The 20,657-nt window shown below is 56.8% G+C and overlaps 1 protein-coding gene across 8 annotated transcripts in view; it reads right to left on the bottom strand.

The window, feature by feature from the left end:
• Positions 1 to 20,657, bottom strand: part of AGAP1 (ArfGAP with GTPase domain, ankyrin repeat and PH domain 1) — a 425,687-nt gene that overhangs the window by 112,983 nt on the left and 292,047 nt on the right. For 6 of the 8 annotated variants that reach the window (XM_058665165.1, XM_058665166.1, XM_058665167.1 and 3 more), the window contains one exon: positions 13,300 to 13,458. The exons of the other annotated variants lie outside the window; for them this stretch is intronic. In XM_058665165.1, coding sequence (XP_058521148.1) covers positions 13,300 to 13,458 — 159 coding nt within the window. The remainder of the gene's footprint in view (positions 1 to 13,299; positions 13,459 to 20,657) is intronic. 8 annotated transcript variants of the gene reach the window in all.

The raw sequence follows: 20,657 nt of genomic DNA, 5'->3' as shown, positions 1-20,657 counted from the left end.
GCCAAAATTCCACAGCCATGACTTTCTCTCACCGAGGGACTTCAGATCGCTGTGTTTGTCCAGCTTTGGGTCCTGCGGGCACAGAAGCTGCCCAGAGCATGAAGGGCTGGGATGTGTCTGAAGCCCAGGCACTTGGGAGATGGGCAATGGTCCATTCTGTAACAGGTACAGTGAGCATGGTTCCTGCGGAAGCGAGCCTGCACGGTGTCCCAGCTGGAGAGGGGGACAGTCATTCAATCTTGCCTGAGACACTAGCTTCGGCCTGTCTCCTGAGGAGGTGATTAACACGTGCTGACTGCAACCTTAACCCTATCCTGATCTCATTTTCCCGATGACCAGAGTGCAAAGCGATGCTTAGATTCTGAGCAAGGAGGAGCCCTTTGGCCTCTGTGCTCTAGGCTCCGGAGCTGTCAGCAGCCACGCTCAGGCCAAGTCCACGATGCCACAGGCGGCTTGCGTTTGCCGGGAAGCTGGCCGGGTGCGGTGCCGAGGGAAAGCTGCCCCGCCGGGCCCTCAGGAGGACGGAGCCACCGTGAATGATGTCTTCATTCTGAAGCCGAGATCAAAGAGCATCTCATCTCTGCAGCGCTCTGCTGAAGGCGAAGCCTTTAAAAATAACCCAGGAGTACTGGCTACATGTGTCTTCCTGATTTGGGTTTTTTCCACCAAAAAGAGAAATTGCACAGTGCGTGAAAGGCTCTAGAAGTAATGATGATGTTTCAAATCCAGGGTTAAAAGTTACTCCTGGCAAAGAGCAATGAATAATTCAGCAGTGGTCCCGGAGCCGACTGCAACCGTGGCCTGCAAGTTTGCCGTGTTTATTTCCATCACCGACCCGGAGTTGGGGCAAAAAGCTCTTCACGAATTAGAGAGGAAATGAGAGTGTTTGGAGATCCTGCAACAGAGCAGTTGGTGTGTGAAGCGCCTGCTTTCTACCATGGCTAAGGTTTGCCAACCACATACTGTGGTTCATCTCAGGGTGTGTGTTGGGGGGTGTGTGTTGGGGTGTGTGTTGGGGTGTGTGTGTTGGGGGGTGTGTGTTGGGGGGTGAGTGTTGGGGGGTGTGTGTTGGGGGTGTGTGTTGGGGGGTGTGTGTTGGGGGGTGTGTGTTGGGGGTGTGTGTTGGGGGGTGGAGATGGCTTTTAAGAGAAAGGAAGCAGCTCTGCCCGTACTCCCAGGCACCGTCACTCGCAACGCCCCACTGCCCTGGAGGATCATGTGCCCAATCGAAACAAACTCCAAGTCCAGACTCAGTCTGCTCCAGAAACTTCCTTTAGTCATCACCGGCCCCGCTAACCTGGTCTGCTCTGCCAGGCAGGGACTGTGAAAATTATACCCCAACTCTCAACCGGCTGCACCCCAACTCTCACCCAGCTGCAGCCTTGACTGCTATGAATCAACAGATGGAAGATCCATCAGCAAATGAATAAATAAATCTTTTAAAAAAATGTTGACTAGGAACTACTTTTTTTTAAGCATAATGTTTATGCGCACATTTCACTTTCATGAAAGGTAAAGTTTCATTAGCAGGGAGGAAAGTAAAAACTGGCAGTCAGTAGTTAGCTCCCCCGCTGAGAGCCAGCAGACAGACGTGGCTACAACACGCAGAAACACTGTAACCCACACAGCCCTGGGGCTCCGGCTCCACAGGCTCCCGGCTGTGCGGCCAGACAGGAGAGACAGAGGAAGATCTTCCATCTGCTGGTTCACTCCCCAAGTCAGCACAGCAGCCGGAGCTGAGCTGATCTGAGGCCGGGAGCCAGGAGTCTCTTCCGGGTCTCCCATGTGGGTGCAGGGTCCCAGGGCCATCCTCCACCACTTTCCCAGGCCACAGGCAGAGGCAGGATCAGAAGTAGAGTGGCTGAGATATGAACCAGTGCCCGTATGGGATGCCAATGCAGCAGAAAGAGGCTTAACCTTCCTGTTTCTCAGCACTGACCCGGAAGGCTTCTACACAGCACATGTACTAGCCATGCTTCCAGTGGAGGCATTTCCACCATGGGCAATCAGCAGGACTCATACATTCTTAGGGAAGATTATCTGGAAGCATAACTCCTCCTTTTGTTAACCAAGGTTCATTGTTCTGGCACCTGCGTGGGCAGGACGTGCGGGTTAGCACCGGGGGGCTGGTAAGGCTGCCGGAATCCCCAGAAGGTGTGCAGAGAAACCGGGGGTGGGCCAGGAAAGAACCCAGACCTGGACTATCCCACGTGGCAGCGCCTCAGCAGAATCACTTCGGATCATGTGGCCGGGGTGACACCTATAGGGCTCTGGCAGTCTCTCCCGGGGCTGGCCCGCCTGGCATGCTGTCTGTCCCTAGGGCCTGATGTGGCCCCAACCTCTCACGTTAAAGTAGCTACAGAACAGACAGCAGAGTGATGCACAGGGGCGCAGGAGCCTTGAGCGTTCTGGCACTAAGGGACAGCCACCGCCAGGCGGGAGAGGCGGGAGAGGCGGGAGGGGGCGTGTCCACTTCCAGCGCAGCCTGGGAGCCCACATGCCCGTCCGGGGACGTAGGGCTGGGCTGGGAAGCCTCATGTGGGACACATGGCAGATCTCAGACACCCGAGAGACACCATGCCCACCCAGGAGGTCCCTGCTAGTGCCGCTCACGTGACACACAGCTCAGTGCCCGTGCGGTGGGAGCCGGACTCCTGAACAGGGCGAGAACCGTGGGCATCTACCTGCAGGCACAGCCCCTCTGGGAAGCCGTGGGGTCACCTTCCCACCCACCAACAAGTGTTGGATTTCACAAGACGGTGAAGCGGACGCAGGCATGTCGTCCGACAAACTAAGAGTTTTAAGATCCCACTGCAGAAATAATGTAGCAATTAAAATTGCATTTATAACTAAATATGTTTAAAATGCTTCCTCATAGAAAGAGTAAAATTTTAAGCCATTTAGAATAACCATCTGCTTCCTCGTGATATAAAATTTTTAGTATCATTGTGTAATTAATATTAATATCACTTTCTGTTAAATCTGTCGGATAATAAAGCACAGACGTGACGCAGGACGTGTCGAAGGGGAAGGGCTCCGGATGCAGAGCCCAGGTTCCGCACAGCATGGAGGGAAGTGCTGTGGAGGGTTCTGGGCGGTCCCAGCTGTGCAGACAGCCGTGGGCCAGCAGGTGTCTGTCTGCCTTCTGGCCACGCTGGAACAGCAGGCCCCCCGCCAAGAAAGTCACACTGGGTTCTGTTCTCAACATGCCTGCCTGCCTGCCTTCAAGATTTTTATTTGAAAGGTAGAGTTACAGAAGAGAGACAGAGCTTTTCCAACTGCTGGTTCACTCCCTGAATGACTGAGGCCGGGAGCCTTGTAGCTTCCTCTGGGTCTCCCACGTGGATGCAGGGACCCAGGGACCCAGGGACATCAGCAAGCAGCTGCATCAGAAGTGGAGCAGCTGGGATGCTGGCACTGCAAGTGGGGGCTTCATGGACTATACCACGGCGCCAGCCCCAAGATGCTTTTTTTTCTTAAAACTTCTTACTTTCCCGTTCTCTGTGCATTCTAAGATTCTACACTGGGAAGAAAATAAGGACTGCAAAACATTTGGTCAGATTTACCATGACTGATGGCAAAGTCTGTAACGAGAAAGTATGACTGAAGTCTCTTACATTTTTTTGTTTTAAGGATTTCCATATTTATTTGAAAGTCAGAGTGACGGAGGTAGAGAGGAAGAGGTCTCCTACACGCTGCTTCAGTCCCCAGATGGCTGCAATGGCTAGAACTGGGCCATGAGGAAGCCAGGAGCTTTTTCTGGGTCTCCCACATGGCTGGCAGGGGTCCAAACACGTGGCCCAGTTTTTTGCCACCTTTCCCAGGTCATCAGCACAGACCTGGATCAGAGCAAGAGGGACTTGAAAGGGCACCCATGCGGGATGCCAGTGTCGAAGGCTTTACCCACTATGCCACAATGCAGGGCCTGATGAAAGCTGCTTGAACTGTAGGATCTCCCGGGGGAAGAACCACACAGGCCAGGCTATCCTCTCAACGGCAAAGTGGCAGGGAACCAAGAAAAAACGCCGTCGGTGCTGAAAAACAGCCCCAAACTGGATGATCTCAAGTTGCACCAATGTAAGATCTCCCCAAAGTGCCTTTTTTTTTTTTTTAAGATTTATTTTATTTTTATTACAAAGTCAGATGTACTGAGAGGAGGAGAGAGAGAGAGGAAGTGGAGCTGCTGGGATTAGAACCAGCGGCCATATGGGATCAAGGCGAGGACCTTAGCCACTAGGCCACGCTGCCAAGCCCAAAGTGCCTTTCTTGTTGGACACACCGCACACACCGACCAGCCCTTCCCACTGCACAGCCTGCCTGTGATCTCCGAGGACGCCACCACGGGCCATCCACCTTCAAAAACATCAGCACCCTAACGTGGGACTTCTGTGGCTGAACAGGTTAGGAAATGAGCAGAATGTAAGCCCACAGGAGGCTGTGACTCTGTACTGGAAGAAGCTTAAGACTGTTAATGCCAGACTGCTGCACTGAGATCAAGCAGAAGCGACCCACAATGGCCACGAAGGGAATGTGGAACTCCCGGGAGAATCCGCAGGGCCTGTCCGACTTGGTAGCTGCACAGATCGGCCACTGGCCCCCTCTGGCCCCTCCCAGCCCCCTCTCGTGTAGCCTTGCGGTTAAGCCCCTCTCTCCCCTCGTGTCCCTGCACATGTGCCCTGTTGCCCACCCACAGAGCTCCATGGGCCCCCTGCCCCCTGCAAGGCTCAGCCCCTGCACGCTTCCTTACCTTCAGCCCAGGGGGTCTTCCCACCCACAGTCCACGTCTGCGACCTGGCCAAGAGCCCCACTGCCTCCGACACAGCGATTGCCCAGTGCTTCCTAAGCCAACAGGCGAGCGGCAGGACAGAACCTGTGCAGTGACGCACACACGTAGCAATGCTGCCTGCCCCCGCAGCACAGACTGCGTGCTCTCGCCACTTGACAAAGTGCAATCCAGTCTGCAAGCTTATCAACTGTCTGCCTCATCTCCTTCTGCCTGCCTGAAACACAGCTCTGCTCCCAGGGCCAGGCACTGGACAGCAAGCCCTTGTACATGGACACAGGGCAGCTCAGTCTCTGGTAGCAGACAACCCCTACCTAACCTTAACATATCAGCCTTGCCCAGTGGCTACGAGCGTCCGAGCTAAGTCTGCTTTTGCTCCAACTACTCCCGAGTGATCATGGCCTTGATGGTTGCTGCAAATGTTAACTGTTGGCACAGGATGCGCAGTGGTCACCGAGCTTTCTGTAGCTACATGGGCACAAGCTGTGCTTTGGGACAGTCCTCCAAGTAAGATATGGAGAGTCGACACCAATGCCCTGAATAGAAGAACCCAAAGAACCGGAAGCAGCTCTAGCAGATGCAGCCCCCAGGACCGCATGACCCGGCCTTTTGTGCGGATGCTCCAGTGTCTCCAACGGGTGCTTGGTGTGACCTCAAGTGGCTGAGCCATGGGCCTGGGGGTCAAGAAGATGGAGAAATGCCAGAACTCAAAACCCCAGCCTCACAGCACAAGAATCAAGCGTGGGAGCCAGGACTGTCTAAGACAGTGGGATGCTGGGACAGCAACCCCGCAGGGCAGTGTGGGGGAACAGCAGGCACAGAGTGAGCTGGAGAAGGGGACAGTGTCGGGGTGGGGAGGGACGGAGTGGAGCCCTGACTTAGGTGACTCATGGCAGGGCCGGGTGGAGCAGCTGTTGGGCCAGACCAGTCAGGGCCTCGTCAGACAGAAACAGTACCAGGAAAATGCCCTTGTGTGGTGGGCAGCCTGGGGAGCTGGGAAAGGAGATGGGCAATTGGTTCCTGGCTGGTTTTTCTGGATGGAACCGGGAGCTGCGAGAAGGTGCAGGGGAGGAGTAAACACAGGAGCAAGGAGATGCATCAGGGACACCCAGGACGGGGCGAGGGCACCCAGGACGGGGCAAGGACACCCAAGACGGGGCGAGGGCACCCAGGAGGCAGGGTGGGGGCACCCAGGACGGGGCGAGGGCACCCAGGACGGGGCAAGGACTCCCAGGGCGGGGCGAGGACACCCAGGACGGGGCGAGGGCACCCAGGACGGGGCGAGGACACCCAGGGTGGGGCGAGGACACCCAGGAGGCAGGGCGAGGGCACCCAGGACGGGGCAAGGGCACCCAGGGCGGGGCGAGGACACCCAGGGCGGGGCGAGGACACCCAGGACGGGGCGAGGACACCCAAGACGGGGCGAGGGCACCCAGGACGGGGCGAGGGCACCCAGGACGGGGCAAGGACACCCAAGACGGGGCGAGGGCACCCAGGAGGCAGGGTGGGGGCACCCAGGACGGGGCGAGGGCACCCAGGACGGGGCAAGGACTCCCAGGGCGGGGTGAGGACACCCAGGACGGGGCGAGGGCACCCAGGACGGGGTGAGGACACCCAGGGCGGGGCGAGGACACCCAGGAGGCAGGGCGAAGGCACCCAGGAGGCAGGGTAGGGGCACCCAGGACGGGGCGAGGGCACCCAGGACGGGGCGAGGACACCCAGGAGGCAGGGCAGGGGTGGGGAGGGAGGCAAGGGATGCTGGGGGCAGCAGGCAGACACTCCTGCTCCCGGGAGTCACCTGCAAGCAAATGTGCCCCAGGAACTCACTGTGAAGGGAGCTGGTGGGTGAGGCTGTGCTTCTGTCTGCAGTGGCCAGGAATGAAAAAGCAGGTGGCTCATCTGGCTTCCAGCATCAGAATTGGCAGTGTGCAACTCTGAATAGATTCAGTGTGAACTGCTACCTGCTCTCCAGGCAACTGGCATGGCTTCCTGCCACTGAGAAAGTGGCTGAGGGAGGTGGCAGGTGCCATGGGGAGAGATGGGGGTGACAGCCATGCTGGTGGATGGCTGGCATGGGGACCACAGGAATGGGTCGCACAGCAGGCCTGGCAGTCTCTGAGAAGTGACAGAACTGCTGAGGCCATGGTACCCAGGACAGAGAGGTCACCAAGAAAGGGCAGGGTTGAGGAAACGTGGCACAGAGCGGGCATCTGACCTTGCATGCACACACAGAGCTGTCCCTTTCATGCATGCAGTGGGGGAAGTCCTGGGGAGGGGACAAGTGGGCTTCTCCCAGAAGCACCAGCAAGTGTGTGTGTGTGTGTGCAGACGTGGGAGACAGGGGCTACCTGACCCTGACCACATGGACCTGCTCTGCCTCAGCGGGACACCCACCCACACCTGGGAGGGGACACAGAGGCAGAGTGCGCATACCCAGGGTCACACTGCACGGTACTCAGCAGCCTTCCGGGCCAGCCCTGTTCCTGGTCGCAGGACTCCTTCCCGTTGGACAGCCAAAGGCCTCTCCAGGCATCCTCAAGTGTTGGGGCAGGGAGCCGGCAGATGAGAAAACTGTCCGTGGTTGGGGACCCAAAGTCCCGAGGCCCAGAGAGCTGCTGAGTGCCTCGGTAAAGGAACCACTGCAGCCAGCAGCAGCACCCGCATTTACCACGGGTTTCAAATCATTTCCAGATTTCTGCCTGGCAGCGCCGGGAGCATCAGTGGCCTCAAGCAGGAAACCCACTGCTCCCAGCTCTCATCATCTGAGCCGCCTCTGCCTGGCCTGGGTCAGCAGCCACGGCTGGAAATAGCTGACAGCAAGCAGCCAAGGAGCCAAAGTACAAAGTTACAGTGTTCTGATCCCAAGGAAAAAAAAAAAAAAACAGCGCACCTTTCCTCCCCTGTGGCCAGCTACCCCGGGAAGCTTCTGCTTTCCCTGGGCCACATGCAGAGCAAGGAAAGTAGGCTCCGAATGGAGCAGGGAACCGGGGTCGTCCTTTTAATTAGGCGGCCAGCCTGGGGGAGCACAGGGACCCCCGGTGGCTGGGGCGGGGAGATGATAGCCCTTGGTAAAGGCAACTCGGGGTGCCTGCAACCGTACTATAATGCGCTTCCCTAAAAAAAGCTCACCCTGTCAGAAAAAAAAAAAAGACAAATAATTTTAATGACACACTATCTAATGCTAAGTATCCCTTCTGGGAGACAGCAGGGGAGGGGCTGGGGGTTGGGGGACTGGAGACAGTGAACTTTTAGAACCAGAAAGAGCCAGATCAGAGCCTTGGCTGGCTGTCCAAGCGCGGGCCAGGCCGCGTCTCTTATGGCCTCACCTGTCAGTGGGGGAAATGAGCATTGCGTCTGATGCTCATGGCCACGGAGGACGGGTGGCTGCGCTCTCCTCCCTCCCCAGGGGCCAGACAGGCGGTGGTGGCCCATTACCACCACCTGCTGGTCACATGCTGAAATTGTCAGTACAACATCCCAAAGATGCTCCAACTGCGGAAATGAAAATGTGTGAAAATGGTTGAAAATGGCTGGCCCGTAGCAAAACTGCTCTGGGAGGGGGGACATGGCAGACCGAACCCACACCTCACATGTCTAGCTACCGCCGCCATTAAGGGAGTTTTGCAGACAACTTCTGAGCTGCCAAGAATACTTCAAGGTCGGAGAAACAAAACAAAAACTTAACAGTCAGGGAGGGGCCCCGTAGGAAGACGCGGGCGATCCAACATGAGGAAGGAGGAGGGATCAAGATCCCAGACATAAGTGTGAGTGCGCGCGCACACACACACACACACACTCAGACACAAGGGATCCTCAGCCATGGAAGGCGGCACCTGCTGGTGGCAGGACAGAGAGCAACACGCCAGGGTCAGTGCAGGACACACGGCACTGACTGTGCAAACATGACCTGCTGGACAGCAGGCAGGCAGCGAGTGCTGCTCCAGCACCTGCCGTGGCAGACAGCAGGGGTCCGGAGGGACGGCTGGGATTGCCCCATTACTCAGGCAAGGAAGGGGCAGACCAACGCATGGGGTCCCTGGCAAAGGTGTGAGGCAGCTAGAAATGCGTCCCCGCCCCCCAAAGTGAGAGCTGACAGCCACGTGTGCTCCAGTCACCACCTCATCCCCTATCTTGCGCTTGCACCACCCCCCCAGGAATGCTGACACCTCAGGAGTTGGGGGGGGAAGGTCACCTGCAGAGAGAATGAGTAATTATAAAAAAGAATTTACAGACTGGGCCCCGGCGGCATGGCCTAGCGGCTAAAGTCCTCGCCTTGAAAGCCCCGGGATCCCATATGGGTGCCGGTTCTAATCCTGGCAGCTCCACTTCCCATCCAGCTCCCTGCTTGTGGCCTGGGAAAGCAGTCGAGGATGGCCCAATGAATTGCGACCCTGCACCCGTGTGGGAGACCCGGAAGAGGTTCCAGGTTCCCGGCTTCGGATCGGCGTGCACCGGCCCGTTGCGGCTCACTTGGGGAGTGAATCATCGGATGGAAGATCTTCCTCTCTGTCTCTCCTCCTCTCTGTATATCTGACTTTGTAATAAAAATAAATAAATCTTTATAAAAAAAAAGAATTTACAGACTTCCAATAAGACTCGAGAAAAACCCTCAGCCAACAGTTGTTGTGGGGATAATTGTTCTGACTCTGTCAATACAGCCAAGCTGTCCCTCCATTGACTGCAAACAGCAATTTCTTTCAGCCAGGGCTATAAGTCGGAGCTCCCAGGCTCAGCGCGGTCGTTACAGTGACAAACAGTTTAAGCCACAACAGGATCTGACACGGAGATCAATTCCGGGTCCATAAAGAATCCACACACAGAGATCCCAGGATGGGGATTTACAGCCGCCACTTTTTATTCTCTTGCTGCAAAAATTACTCTGTCAAACACTTAGGAGAGTGAGAAAAGATGTAAAAAAATTAATTTTTCATGTAGTCCTGAAACAGCCTTTCCCAGTGCTGATGTTCAAGATGAATATGTCCCTGTGTTTAAAAAATGACGCTGTGTAGCACGTGGTGGCGGGTCCAGGGGGGATCTGGTCCCCGGGGCGGCTCAGCGGCCAGCAGACGGCAATTTGAAACCCTGGACGGAGCTGTCTGCGTTTTCTCTAAGGGCAGATGTGGCGCTCGTGTTAGCAATGCCAAATCATATTAGACATTTAATTTTAAACCTCGGGGACCGACATGAACCCTCCCCAGGGCAGAGCCAGAATCAGGGCGGGAGGGGGGAGAGGATCCATTTTCCAGATTGTGTGCTGCTTCTCCCAGAATCGAACCTCACCTGTTTTATAGTTCTTCCCCCATTTATAGAATCTTCTGTGGGATGCGCAGCTGCCCACGGCTGCTAAGGGGCAGAAACTGAAACACCGGGGCATGCCAAAGGGGAAGGCATTCATCAAGCTCTCTGGAGCCAGAGTCTGGCTCGGAGTGGACAGCATCGAGTCCCAGGGCACTGCTGGCCGTGCAGTCCCCAGCACCAGGCCAATGCACTCAGAGGCGGCAGAGCTATCCCTTCCCCACCCGGCTGCTGGTCCCAAATCCAGCTGTCCTGGGTCTAAAAACCAAACTAGAGACTGGGGAGGGGCTTTCAGCAGCTCACTCGGTGAGAAAAGGGCAGGACAGGAAGTCCAGGGTCAGGCGGGTCTCATCAGATGACATCATGAAACCCACTCCTGCGTGTGCCCTGGGGCCTGGCCACTTGAGCAGCACCTCCCACCCCTCCTGCCACTGCCACAGGACGTGTCTTGCAGGCCTGGCCAACCCTGGGCGGGGTCCAGCTGGTTCCCAGGAGCAGTCAGTGGCCGCCGGGAAGCAAGGCTCCAGCACAGGGGTCTTCCAGCTTCAGTTTGTGGCAGACCACCCAGCCCAGGAGCAGCTTGCTCTGGGTGGGTAATGTGGCCTTTCCCAGGACATGGTGTGGGACAGTCTCCCCAACTGCCTGGTGGGGCCACAGCGGCTGGGGGAGCATCAGAGCGAGCTCCCACAGGACTCCCCTGACAAATGTCTGCCTTCCACCCGGAAAGCAAGGCACAGTGCAGGCCCTGCCAAGGTGGGGGGCCATCCTGTGCCATCCTGCCGCCTTCCCGGACGGGGCTTCCTCAGCTGGCAGCTGGGCCTCGCCGCACCCCTCTCCCTCGGCTCTCATGGTGCTGCACCCGGCTAAGACCCCTTCGCAGTGGCTCCTTGGCTGCCTGGTTTCCCCATCTCCTCCTCACCAAGTCTTTGTCCAAGTTGCTCCTGACGCTTATAACAACTTGTTCCTGCCGTTCGGCACGCGTGCACATGCGCGCGCACACACCTACACACACATTCCATCTTGCTTTGCAAGCGTTGCTCAAGTCTGATTCTCTTTGGGAAGATTTCCTTGATTAACTCGACCACTGCTCCAACCACCCGCAGAGCTGCAGCCCGGGGTCCAGCTCCAGCCCACAGCAACTGGCGCTTGGGACCCCACGTTCTTGTGTTTCTCCTCTCCCGTGTGCCCAGGCCCAAGCCTGGACACCCACGTGTGGCTCATGTATGTAAAACTGCATTGTCAGTTGGAAAGCAAGCACGCACTGGCGGCCTGGGTCCTTCAGGAACAGGCGCGTCGCGGCCGGGGAGAGAAGGGTGGCTCAGGGCCTGGTGGCGCAGACCTGTGCAACCAGAGAGCCGCTGGACCTGGCGGCATGACAGTGTCTGCCGCACATCCAGTGGCAGCCAAGGCAGAGAGCCGGGCAAACGGGAACACACAGGGTCCATGTCGGAAGGACGGGCGTGCAACTCCTAAGCCTTCTCTGTGCAAGTCATCCGCAGGGGGCGTGCGGCTCAGCAGTCAGGAGGCACGCTGGGATGCCTGGGGCCCACGTGGGCACGCTGGGCTCCACTCCCAGCTCCTTCTTCGGGTTTCTGCTGACGCAGAGCCCGGAAGGCAGCTGGTTCCCTGTCCCCGACGTGGGAGACTGGGTTGCCAGCTTCCAGCGGCAGCCCCTGAAGCACAGATGGTGTGAACACTGGATGGGACAGCTCCACTTGTTTCTTGCTCTCGTCTCAAACACACAGCCATCTCAATCCACCTGCTCACCTGCGTGTGTGGTGACTAAGTCCCCCGTTCTCGCTCCCCCAAACGGCATTCTGGCATTAAATAAGGAGCAGAAATAGCTCCCCACTGTCACTGGGAGCCCTGCTGCCTCAGTCACACCAAGGGGGTGTCACTGTGTGGCACCACTGGGCAACGAGGAGCTGTCTGACAAGGCAAGGTGCCAGCCATGCCTACACAACAGGCTCCCAGGGACCCGGCTTGGCTCCCTCCCACACTGCAGCGTGGTGCCTGAGTGAGGACATCCCACAGCGGCGCTCACGGACCAGCAGCGCTCTGCGGCACCCGAGAGTCACAGGATTAGGTATGCGAAAAGCCTGCTCCGCCCGGCAAGCTACCATGACAAAGGAAACACAGCTCCTGGGTCACCCAGGACGCAAAGCCTGGGCTGCATCGGAGGCTCATGCGGGGTGGAGAGAGCACACCTACCCAACAAGAGAACACGGGGCTTGCACCCTGACGCTCCTCCGGCAGGCTCCAAAGTGGAGTGTGGGGAGGGTCTCGATTCCAGAGGAACCCGAAAGGGCTCCACGGCAAACCTCTCCTATTTGCTAAGTGAAGCAGGCCCCTGGGGCGGGAAGTGGGCATGGTGGGCGAGGCTCCATGCTGTCCACACTCCAGGGTCAAGGCACCCTCAGAGTCCACCTAGCCTGGCCTCACCCCCTTCCTCCTCGCATGGCTGGGAGGTGGGTACCTGTGGGCCCATAGGTGACGGCCAGTGCCAGGGGGTGCTGCGTAACCGGCAACGAGGATGGGATTTGCCCAAACTACTGTGCCCACTGGAGCAGCAGCCGCGGCAGGGTCCACGGGGAAGACCTGACGTGTGATATGTTCATGAGGACAAATTCTGCTGAGAGCATTCCAAAACCCTATGAGGCTGCACATAATGCTGGGAACTCCTCTAAACATGAGTACCTGTGGGTACCACACCATGGGCAAAACCCACGCAGGTAGCCAGTGTGCCATGTATATTCTCACACGGCCGCCAGGAGAGGTCCCCAGGGGCACAGCTGTTCCCCTCAAGACAGTGGGTCTCCATTGTTGGAAAAAAGGAAATCGCTGAAGCAAGCCCAATGCTGGGGGTCCTGGAAGAACCCGTGCCATGCAGGGCAGCGGCCCTGACTCTCGTTTCTCAGCTCTGCCACTTCCCTTCCCCTTCAAGTGACCCTGTGGAAGCCACCTGCCCTGTCTGTGGGCTCAGGTACCCAGTCCATCAAGTGGGGTGAATGTGGACTTCTTACATCAAAGAGGAATCGAGGAGTATTGTCACGGGACAGCCTGTCAAGGCCAAAACACTCCTGGGACAATGGGTGAGGCCGTCACTGCCATAAGACAGGTCCCCCGGCGTGCTGCGCTCAAGTGCAGTGCTGACAGCTCGGCTGGCGCCTCCCATAGGGCCCTGGCAGTGGCCGCAGTCCATGGGGCTGTGTCCTTCTTACCACTGCTGATGGCCGAGTTGGCAACGACAGTAGCCTCACTCCACTGGTCGGCACTGGAGACAGAGTAGGAACGCTGGTGCATGCCGTCGGGCCGGCTGTTGAAGGAGACCAGGCTGATGCCGCTCGCCAGCTGGGACCCCGGCGCGCTACAGACATTCCCTAGAAACAAACAAGTTGGGTGAACACCACGCCGGGCTGTGGGCCGCAAGACAACAGCGCCAAGTAGTCTCGGGGCCCCCATGCGGCCCGCAACGTCCCCTCATGCTGAGCAAGGCCAGCCCGGGGCAGATATCTCAGACAAAGGCTGACATCCACCTTGACAGAGCCGTGGGAAGGAAGCCAAGGCCACAGACGACCGTACTTGGCAAAGCGATGCTACAAAGACTTGCGGCTCTACTGTGACCTCTGGGCCTGGCAGAGGTGAAGACAAACGGACAGACGGGGTCAGGGCCAGGGAGCGTGCTTGCGTCAGTCAGGCGGCTGCTGTGGGAGAGCCTGGAGCCGGACGTGCTGGCTGCCCCAGCGCCCACGGGCTGCGGCCGACGGGGGATACTTCACGGGGGCGACTGTACTTTACGATCGGCACCAATCAAGCAGGTGGGTGGAGAAAACAGGCCCGTGGACCAAATCAGTTTACTCTTAACCTTGAACAGACTTGGTGGCGGTTATGATTACACATGAGTCCGCTGTTACTTGATGATTTGAGTCGGTTGTTTGGTATCATCATGAATTATTATCTGGCCACACCAAATTTGGACTCTGAAACATGGCGTAGTGCCTTTCTCAGAGGCTCAGCCAGTGCCCCCTCGCTGCTACGGTACTAGTTCGCTGGGTTCGCAGGCAGGTCCTCAGAGGCACTAAAGCTGGCCGCTGATTGTTTTACTTCCAAGCCAATTAAGTCCTCAACTCTCTCAGACAGCAGGCTCTAATGGTACAAGCTTCTAAACACGCAGCCTATGTTAGTGGTCGCTAAACGTGGCCAATTATCACAACTGCCCAGGGAGTTCTTGAGGAATTGAGACATCAAAATATAGAAACAAGGAAAATTTTGATTCATCAAGGCTGGGAAAGCACTTGGCTGACCGGGGCCAGCAGCCAGGCATTGGAGCAGGAGCGAGCTTGGCGTAACCTCGGCAGCAAAGTTGTGAGATCCGTGAAGGGCAGCACAGAGCCACACAGAGCAGACGCTTCTTGCAACGGGGGATGCTCTAAATGTCGCATGGAATCCAGGCAAGCGGCAGGTCTGTAGGGAAGACCCAAGAGTGACACCCAAGTAAGGGCAGAGTGGATGGCTAGGGATTGCGCTCAGACCCACTGCCAGGGAGAACAGAAATGCAGGACCCAGCAGGTGCCTGGCACAGCCCTGGGCATTCAGAGGTGGGTGGGAAAACCAGTGCCTGTACACAGGAACACAGCCTTGAGCACAAACCTGAACTGAGCCTAGAACCATGGCTCTCAGGGTTCATGGTAGGAGGGCAAGGGCCTGCCCCCGAGTCCAGGAGCTCAGCTTTAGGGCCTGCGCAGGCACAGAGGTGTTTTGAGCCCGAACACTGCACCGTGTCCAAGGCCCGTCAAGAGGGTGCTCCCCACTCGACCTGCGTGTCAACCCTGCAGGGCAGCCTGGGGGTCGGGGGAACAGACCTGCCGCTTGAACCATGTGGACTGGATTAGCAGCCCAGGGCGGCAAGTACAGCACTGTGTCTGCTCCTGAAATTCTGCACGTGCTACCACTGAGGCCATGGGGGGCTGAGCTCCACACCACAGCACACAGACCTCACTGCAGTGACCTGAGGGATGGAGGGACGCCTACCTGCTGCCAAGCATCCTGTGCCCACCATGTCCCTGTCCCTGCATCCCCTGGCTGTGTGGATAGCTCCATTATCTTCCAGATTTTTGCTGGCTCAACCAAGGAGCAAGCTCAAGCGGCACTCCCCCAGGTGCCATTCTGATCTTTTTTCATACACAAGGATCCTTCAAAAAGCCCACAGTGAATGGAGTTAAAAGAGACTGGCACTGTGGCACAGTGGGTAAAACCAGAGCCTTTGATGCCAGCATTCCATATGGCGCCAGCTGGATCCCAGCTGCTATGCCTCCAACCCAGCTCCCTGCTATCTCCTAAGGACGCAGCAGAGCATGGCCCAAGTCTGTGGGCTCCTGCACCTAGAAGACACAGAAGCTCCCGGCTTTCGACTGGCCCAGCCCCAGGAATTGTAGTCATTTGGGGTGTGAACCAGCAGATAAAACAGCAGCTGTCTCTTTCTCTCTCTCTCTCTCTCTCTCTCTCTCTCCATAACTCTGCCTTTAAAACGAATAAAATACATCAGGCCTAGCAATGATAGCTCGATGGCTAAATCCTCACTTTGGAAGCACTGGGATTCCATACCGGCACCAGTTAATGTAATGTTCTGGCTGCTCCATTTCCCATCCAGCTTCCAGCTATGGCCTGGGAAAGCAGTAGAGGATGCCCCAAAGCCTTGGGACCCTGCACCCGCGTAGGAGACTGGGAAGAAGCTCCTGGTCTCAGATCAGCTCAGCTGTGGGCATTGCCGCTATTCGGGAAGTGAACCAGTGGATGGAAGATCTTCCAACAATAACAAAAACAGAAGTAAAAGGTAAAGCAGGCAGATATTTGGCCCACTGGCTAGGAGACCACAGATGGACCTGGGTTCAAGTCCCAGTCCCACTCCAGACTCCAGCTTCCTGCCGACGCACACCACGGCATGGTACTCGGGTCCCTGCTACCTGTGGGATCCCTGGCTGAGTCCCGAGCTCCTCGCTGGAGCCCCATTCCACCTCAGCCTGTGGGTGCTTGGGGGTGCAAGCCAGCAGGTGGGAGCTGTCTGTGCTTCTCGTACTCCACAAATTTAAAATATATATATATATATATCTCAAGGGGAAAGAGAGAGACATTCTCATGAACTTTTTGACAGCCTAGAAACACTGGACCTCCATGTGTTTAACTCGTAGCTTTCCCAACTCATGCTTCTCATGGGAAGGCACAAGGGAGGGAAACCCATGGTATGTGCGCACACACACACACACGAAAGCCCCAGAGTGGCCACCGAAGCGCCTCGTGCCCGGCAGCCTCTGAGGCCAACGGTCACTCTCGGCATTCGGAGTATACGGGCTACAGCACGCTGCGGCCATCAGAGGTGGAACAAACGTGGTCCGATGCCATGAATGGTGCCAGTCTTGGGCCAAGAGGCCACTGCAGCTTTACTCACACACATCCCACCTGGATCTCAGAGATGCTTTCTGCTCCTGGATGAGGGCCACTGAGTGGCTGTAGACCCTGCAACCAGGCCGGAAGTCTTGTAAGCAGGTGTTTGGTGGCACCTGCTCTGTGGCCAGCCACATGGGAGGTGCTGACACTTCTGAGAATGCCCGGATGCCATGTCTCGCGTGGCCCTGCTCTCGCTCTGAGTGCTCCACTGGCAGGTGACTGAGCTGCTAGTGAAGGCCGACTGTCTGAGGTCCTCTCTCGTCCAGTGAGCACATGGCTTTAGCTGACCGTCTGAGACATGAGGGTCTTGGCATCACAGGCCGCCCCGGAGCCGCCAGGGGTGGCTCAAAACACAGAAAACAAAGCTCAAAACGCAGCCTAGGTCAGCCTCAAAGGCCGCGGGCAGCTCCCAGCCGCCTGCCTGGGAGGCTCAGGTCTCTGACCCCTCATAGGGTCCGTGGGACTTCTAGTGCTGGCACTGCTGCACTGAGCAGTTAGATCAGGTTCTTAATTTCTAAGCTGGGGGACTCACAGTGTTAAAGCTGACAATGACCTCCTAGCCTCCTAGCCTTCTGCTTTCTAGCCACCAGAAGAACACGATGGGATAACGGCAGGCTGGCACTGTGGCCACTGCTTGTGATGCTGCCATTCACAATATTAGTGTGCCAGCTCAAGCTCTGGTGCTGCCACTTGTAATCCAGCTCCTCACTAACACATCTGGGACAGCAGCAGAAACTGACGCAAGTGCTCAGGCCCCTGCTGCCAATGTGTGAAACCTGGATGGAGGTCCAGGTTCCTGGTCCTGGTCTGGCTCTGACCCGGGCTGCTGCGGTCATTTTGAGAGTAACCAGTAGATGCTGCTCTGCCTTTTACATAAACAAATGAATCTTTTGGCTGAATTAGAACGCTCTCTTCCTGGGATTAGAGGAGGTTCTTAAGGAATGGTCCCACCCCCACATTAGTGGCACCTGATAAGAGGCCCCAGAAGGGGGCCTGCTCACTAGGGCCAGGGGAATACCCACTTCTCCAAGGCATGGGTCCAGGCTACGGTCCCAGGGGACAGGATTTCCATACTTTCCCTCCTTACCTCCCTGAAGCTTTGGGCATAAGCCTGTACCCCGCTGCTGGCACACAGGCCTCCGGGGGCCGGGGTTTCCTTCAGCCTCAGGGACACAGGCATGGGCCCTCTCTAGGATGCCATGTCTACGGGGACATGCACCAGGGAACTGTGCCTTCCTACAGAGGACAGCTCTATCCACTCTCCGGGGACAACAAGGCTACAGAGTCCTCCTGCTCCATGGCTCAGCCTCCCAAGCTTGCCTGCACCCTGTCCTCAAGGGCTGGGGATCCTGCAGCTCGGGTTCCCCGCCTGTGACGTAAGCCATGCTGTGTGCTGGGGCACCCTGCCCTCCTTGCACACCCAGGCACACTAACATCCCTGCAGTGCTGTGTCACTGGATGCTGTCTGTCCTGACCCAGGAGTCTCTCCCAGACTGGCCTGCTAACTTAGAACCAGCCCAAGCAGGCCACGCAGCGCGCCTGCTGCCACGCAGAATCCCGGCACCATGGCAGCAAGCCTGGCTTTGCTTTCCTTACAGAACCTATGAGGCAGTGCAGGAGGGATGAGATGGGCCCAGGGGGGGACACAGTGCGAGACAGGGTAGCAATGGGCCAACAGGAGGCAGCAGCAGCTGCTGGAAGGTATGCCAAGGGGCCACGCAACACTGCCGACCTGCCCAGAGTGTGGTCTGCGATAGGGGAGCTGGAAGACGGGACAGAACCCACCTTCCACCACACTAGGACACCCCAACAGCTCACCGGATGAAGAGCTTTCATAAAGCACTGTAACCCCGGTGGAGCTCCCCCTCCCTCGAGGTCCCTCTTCTTGTTAAGTTCCGAGTCACAGTGTGTAAACGCGCACACCCAGACAGCAGGTTTGAGACTGAGCACTAGCGGCGCCACTCCCAACAGCCTCAGCTTAGAGCATGGTGTGACGTGCGATGTCATGCAGCTCCGAGAACACGTGAACCAGCTGACATGGGACTCTGCATGGATAGGACATCAGCTGGTGGCCACATCTGGCAGGGGGCAGGCACAGGGCCCCAGGGAGTGGCTGCTGCAGCGCTTGTCACTGGTGACTTAGGTAGGACTCAGCAGTCTGCCCTCTACACCTGTGCCAGGGAACTTCAAGACATTTGTACCAAGCACAAGTTTTAAAAAGCAAGTTTATTTTGGGGTAGAGCATTTGAAAGCTACACAAACCATTCCCCTTAAACTTGGACTTCTCCTGTGGCTGGTTTCTGATTTTTTTTTTTTTTTTGCACCAAAATAAACATATTTTCACTCTGCTTTTCCACAGAACTTTTCCAAGTTCCCTTGCTGGCTGTCTCAGCGAAAACAGACCACACAGAACTAGAAAGGGAACCGTCGTTTGAATGGTATGTGAAAGCCAACATCGGACCGCCAAGTGTCAAGGCAGAATCAGGCGGGGCGGAGGCCAGTGTGGCCAGTGGCAAAGGCAGATAGTGGTCTGCCCCAGGCAGCCAGGAGGCTGACTTCCACACCACAGGGGGCGGGCACAAAGGATGTGCCAGGCACCTGCCACCTGATACCATGAAATAAAAGCAGGGCCGAGGACCTGGTGTCTTCCTGAACTAAGAGACGCTTCCTAGGGGTCCAAACCCTGGATCGGCTGCCTTCCGGATGGGCCGCGATGGTGGGGGGCACCCCCTCCAATCTGTGCCTTCCGGATGGGCCGCGATGGTGGGGGGCACCCCCTCCAATCTGTGCCGCAGGCCCTTCTCTGATGTGGATGTGGGAGCGCTCCCCCGGCCACCCTGATTAGCACACACTGTCGTTTGCTGAAAGCACCAGATTCTATCTGAGAATCATTTCCACTGTACTTATATCCCCAAGTGTTGAGGGTTGATTCGAGAAGCTACTTACCTCTACTGTATGCTGTTTTTCCTAACGCGATTTGCATTTCAAAGCAAAAACTGCATTGGTGTCTGAATATATCAGTATGTTGCCTGAGCTGATCTCAGATGACCAGGGAAGGATGCCGGCTCCTTACCCAGGGGCTAACCTGCTTCCCTCTTTGCCTACAAGTGGTGGAACCTGCTTATCTTTAACACAACTCAGCCCATAATTTGTAACAGGGATATAATAATAAATGTTGATAATGATGACGATGAGAATAATGAGCCCCATGTGGTTAATATAATGATCGGATTATGTAACACTCTGGGAGCGACCCGGCCTCTGCGCATCTCGGATGCTGTTCATCTCACCAACAATGAGTCTCTTCTCAGTTTATTTTTTTTTTTAGCAAAAGCTTAGAATGTAACACTGCTAATTTTGTTTGCCTTGATGATCCCAAGGGGCCGGGCAGCCTCCCCGTGTCTGTCTGGCAGTGTGGTGTCTCCGTGTGCCAACTGCCTGTCACTGCTTCGCGTTTCCTGAGGCGATGTGGCCAACACCACTTCTCATTTACTCAATGCATGCTGTGAACCGGTGTGGTCAGCGCCGAGGGGGAGACACAGAGATCAACCAGAAAAAAGAAGAACGCCCACGTGCTCGGGACACGACGCGGGCAGTGGTTGAAGGACATAACCAATGACGGGCAAAGCGAGCCAGAGGACGGAGACGCTGTTAGCAGCATCCATCGCAGGGGGTCATCGCTCTACCCGGCAGATGGACGTGGCAAGACATCCAGGCCATCAGGTGGCGTGTCCTCCTCTAAGTGACAGTGTTGAGAAGGGAGTTTGGGTCTATACTCCAAAGTCTGCTTTGCTCAGGGCTGCGGCTCCAACCCTCTCACTGCTAACGAAGCCTTTTCTTCGTGCCCATCTGTGTCTGGGTCGGGAACACTCAGAGCTGTGGGTTCTGCACTTCCCTCTCCACGACGCACCTGGCAGTGTGAACAAGGGTGCACCTGACATGGTGGTGACGGAGCTGCAGCACGGAGACTTGGCTGTGTGTTAAAGCAAGCAAACCCAGAGTGTGCGGGCAGGTTCTGCCTCTGAGGTCTGCTCTGGCCGCACCGCCAGAACCGAGCACAGATGTCCACGCTCTCCCTTGCTGCCACACACACGGTTCCGTGTAGACGGGACACGCTCTGTGATGTGGCAGACAG

This window comes from Ochotona princeps, chromosome 5, assembly GCF_030435755.1.
Source record: "Ochotona princeps isolate mOchPri1 chromosome 5, mOchPri1.hap1, whole genome shotgun sequence".
In the NCBI taxonomy this organism is placed as follows: domain Eukaryota; kingdom Metazoa; phylum Chordata; class Mammalia; order Lagomorpha; family Ochotonidae; genus Ochotona; species Ochotona princeps.
The sequence above is the reverse complement of the archived record's forward strand: the minus strand, read 5'-3'. Positions and strand labels throughout refer to the sequence as shown.